The 4,665-nt window shown below is 44.8% G+C and overlaps 1 protein-coding gene across 1 annotated transcript; it reads right to left on the bottom strand.

The window, feature by feature from the left end:
* Positions 1 to 2,815: 2,815 nt before the first annotated feature.
* On the bottom strand, positions 2,816 to 3,801 carry LOC138674381 (olfactory receptor-like protein I9). The gene has a single exon (XM_069762228.1). It carries the CDS (start codon positions 3,799 to 3,801, stop codon positions 2,872 to 2,874), a length of 930 nt encoding a protein of 309 aa, XP_069618329.1. The 3' UTR covers positions 2,816 to 2,871.
* Between the last annotated feature and the right edge of the window lie 864 nt (positions 3,802 to 4,665).

Raw genomic sequence — 4,665 nt, 5'->3', positions numbered from 1 at the left:
TTTCAGAGTTCTTCTCTCCACTACCTCCCCAAAAGAGTCCAGATTGCAGCCCACAGCAGAACTTGCCTTCTTGATAATCTTATTCAGCTTATTAGCATCAGAGGCCCGCACACTACTACCCCAGCACGTGATTGCAAAAAAGATGGCACTTGCCACCACAGACTGGTAGAACATTTCTAACATTTTGCTGCCCACATTAAAAGACCTCAGTTTCCTTAGGAAATACAATCTGCTCATCCCCTTCTTGTAGACAAACTCTGAGTGGCATCTCCAGTCCAGTTTGCTATCCAAATGGACCCCCAAATATTTGTAACTCTCCACCTGCTCGACCTCCTGACAAGCAATAGTGATCGGTAAGCATTCCATCTTTATCCTGCTATAGTTGGCCACCAACTCCTTAGTTTTCTTAACATTTAGTTGTAGATAGTTACCATTGCACCAATCCATGAAGTTCAACACCACACTTCTGTATTCCTCATCCCCCTGATCTCCCCTAATGCATCCCACAACCACGGAGTCAGCCGGAGCCTTAGTCTTTATTTAGTATTTTTTTTTTAATTCTCCAAATTATTCTTTTCTGAATTTCTGTCCACACATGTATTATGATTAATGTATTGTATAATATATATATATATTTTATTTTTTTCTAAGTGATGCTCTGCACTTTTTTCCACACTACTGAACTATCAGAGTTGGCTACTAATGTTTTGTGCAGCATCAGTACCTCAAGACAATGCATAGTCTGTCCCAGATGGTTGAGCGGATTATCATATCACGTATGGTGGTGACCATTACTGGAGTTATCAGAGATCAAAAGTCCCAGTAGAGCCAAGCAGTTCGCAGGTTTGACAGTTTGTACAGCAGAGTTGGATTTCCTTCCTTCCTTCCTTATTTCCTTCCTTCCTTCCTTCCTTCCTTCCTTCCTTCCTTCCTTCCTTCCTTCCTTCCTTCCTTCCTTCCTTCCTTCCTTCCTTCCTTCCTTCCTTCCTTCCTTCCTTCCTTCCTTCCTTCCTTCCTTCCTTCCTTCCTTCCTTCCTTCCTTCCTTCCTTCCTTCCTTCCTTCCTTCCTTCCTTCCTTCCTTCCTTCCTTCCTTCCTTCCTTCCTTCCTTCCTTCCTTCCTTCCTTCCTTCCTTCCTTCCTTCCTTCCTTCCTTCCTTCCTTCCTTCCTTCCTTCCTTCCTTCCTTCCTTCCTTCCTTCCTTCCTTCCTTCCTTCCTTCCTTCCTTCCTTCCTTCCTTCCTTCCTTCCTTCCTTCCTTCCTTCCTTCCTTCCTTCCTTCCTTCCTTCCTTCCTTCCTTCCTTCCTTCCTTCCTTCCTTCCTTCCTTTCCCGCTTCTGCACTGGGGGAATCTCGAGCCACTTCCGCTGCGGTCTCCCATTCTTGTCCAGCCGCAGTAGAGCCTGCTCAGCAAGGACGTCGGTCCCAGCGTCTTGCTCATTCTCACTCTGTTCTGAGAGTTAGTGCTGCTTCTCCAGTCTCTGCCATTAAAGTCAGTGCTGGTCAGCAGCGAGCGGACTTCTCTGGGACTAAGTCCTTGTCTGCATGTACTGAGCATGCCCAGCGTAAGGTCTCCCGTTGGAGATCGAGGGTCATGTGCTCAGGCTCTGCAGCACATTCCATTGGTCCTCTTGGCAGGTCCTAGAAGGGCAAAAGTGCTGTGGCCACTTCCTGTGCTGCTGCTATATAAACTGCGCATGACCGCACGGCCATGCGCTAGTATTGTCTAACAATTGCTAATGTGTGTATGTTGTGAGTGCAAGTCGTCCTTGGAAACCCCTACCCTAGTGAATGTCTGTTCGCGGAAGGTGTATGGCTGCTACCTAGCGCCCGACTTAGCCTACAGCACTAAACACACATCTCAGCGTCCTGTAGCTGTGCCTGCCAGTACGGCGCCGTGCGCCTGCCTTGCGCTTTCCATACCCGAGTCTGGGTGGTTAGTGGCGTCCGTTAGTGCGGCATCGCTCGCACTCTTGTGCACTTATATTTCTTTAGGTTCTCTACACACCCAGTTGCGGTGTTACGCCAGCAAGGGTCTAATCGGGCTCCAATCCCTTCTGGGGTTAAGTCCGCTGACCACTTGCTCGCGCACTAGTGCGGTACTGCGGTCCTGTGAATTAACAGGATCGCTTTCTTCACGCTGGGTGAGGTTTAACCCACGCGTGTATCCTTTAGTGTACCGCCATATTGTCCGTCTTGCTAGCTGCAGGGTCTTTTACCTGCACGGTGGACCTCGGACTGCGAACGCACCTAGTTTCTTACCATCTATACTTGGTGCGTTCCGCCAGTCCTTAACACCTTCCTTCCTTCCTTCCTTCCTTCCTTCCTTCCTTCCTTCCTCCCTCCCTCCCTCCCTCCCTCCCTCCCTCCCTCCCTCCCTCCCTCCCTTCCTTCCTTCCTTCCTTCCTTCCTTCCTTCCTTCCTTCCTTCCTTCCTTCCTTCCTTCCTTCCTTCCTTCCTTCCTTTCTTTCTCCAGTATTGCAAGATGTGGCAAATGTATTTGATGCAAATTAAATCCATTGAGAATATTCAGAGAAGCCTATGATGTTGAATTTAAAAAGATCTGTTCATCTCTAATACTGGTGCAGGATATCTGACAGTAACAGCAATGCTCAAATAAAGGAGAATATTTGTGAATAGAAGCACTCAGGAACTGAAGGTGGAAATCCAGGTTAATGTAATAATTAGGACAATGTATAATGACAACCATTTACCATTCAAAAATGTTCTTCTTGTTTTCCAAAACAATGCTAGTTACAATAATCTATACACAAGTATACATTTCTGGACCATTTTGATTTTAAACATACAAACCTATTATATCCTATTATGATTTACCAATTTTGGCTTATATGTTTAGCCAAGTTCCACTAATTAGTGATATTTCCTAATTATTTCCTGCACGGCTTTCTTGATATCTTTGTTCCTAAAACTGTATATAATGGGGTTGATCAAAGGAGTAAACACAGTATATAACAGAGACAGGATTTTATTAACGTCTGATGTTTGCTCACTTGTTGGCACAATATAAACACTGAATATCGTGAAGTAGAATATGGAGACCACAGTGAGGTGGGAGCTACAGGTGGAGAAGGCTTTGTGTCTACTGATATTAGATCGGATCTGTAAGATAACACGGACAATCTTAGCATAAGAAATAACAATTATCATGCTCGGAATAATCAAAAATGGAATACTTAGTAAATATAATTGTATTTTCATAGGAAAGGTATCAGAACAGGAAATCGTCTGTAAGGGAACAAGATCGCAGAACAGATGGTCAATGATATTCGATCCACAGAACTTTAGTCCTAATATTATTTCAAAGTAAATGAATGAAGTGAAAAAACTGAGCAACCAGAAGATGACGATCAACTTCACACACAATGTACCTGTCATGATAGAGATGTAATGCAAGGGGTTACAGATGGCCACATATCTGTCGTACGACATAAGTGTAAGGAGAAGACTTTCAAACTCTTCTGTGGCACAAAAGAAATAAAACTGGGCCATGCAGCCAGAAAAAGTGATTTTCCCTCCATTATTCAGCTGAATAGAAAGCATATTGGGGACAATATCTGTAGGCAACAAGATATCACTGACGGACAGCTGTGAGATGAAGAAGTACATTGTAGTGTGGAGGTTCTTGCTGGTGGACACCAGGGTGATGATCAGGAGATTCCCACATATTGTCCCACAATAAATCAAGAGAAGCAGAGAGAAAAGGAAAATTCTCCAGTTCTGATTGACTTGAAATCCTAACAGAAAAAACTCAATGATTGTGGTCTGATTGTTCTCCTGCATTCAAAATGAAATAAAATCCAAAATGAATTGCTTCATTAACTCACATTCAAATCAGCTCTCACCTTTGTTAAACAGGCCCATTTCACATCCCTCGTAACCTCTTTATCCCACAACTCCAAACAGTTGTTCAACACTTTTAACTCCCTCCTCCACTCACCACTGGCCCCTCTGAGTTCCCTAAGGCTAGGTTCACATTGTGTTCAGTGTCTCCATTTAACGTACTACGTTACACCACGGCATAACACGGTGTAACGTAGTCCGTTAACGGCGCCATTGAATGCAATGTCAGACGCATCGCTAGCACACGCCCACAATGGGCGTGCGCTAGTGATGCATCCGACATTGAGCGACGAACCTGAGACGCGGGCTGCAGTGTTTCCGGGTCCGTCACCGCTAGCGCAGATGGAGCATAGGCTCCATCTGCGCTAGCGCTGTGCAAAGTCAGCACTTGCGTCAGCGCAGTCCGTTTAACGTATGCGTTGAATGGACTGCACTAACACAATGTGAATCTAGCCTAATCTCTGCAGAGAACTTTGCCACACACTCCAAAAATAAGATAGACCAAACAAGGCAAGTCATTGTTGTCAAAACACCACAACCACTTTGTATACCAGACCAATGCTCTAACCCCCTAACTTCCCTCTCCAAAATCACTAAAGGAGAGCTTGCTCATCTTCTCTCCAAAATCATACCTCACCACTCGTGCACTTGACCCCATCCCATCTCACATCCTCTCCAACCTCACACAACACTAATCCCATCCCTAACATATCTCTTCAACCTGTATCTAACTTCTGGTACCTTCCAGTTAGGGTTGGCGGAAAGCACCAAATATATTATAAGAATAAGATGCGTTCGCAAATC

Source organism: Ranitomeya imitator, chromosome 4 (assembly GCF_032444005.1).
Source record: "Ranitomeya imitator isolate aRanImi1 chromosome 4, aRanImi1.pri, whole genome shotgun sequence".
Lineage (NCBI taxonomy): Eukaryota > Metazoa > Chordata > Amphibia > Anura > Dendrobatidae > Ranitomeya > Ranitomeya imitator.
This window is presented reverse-complemented; position numbering and strand designations above follow the sequence as displayed.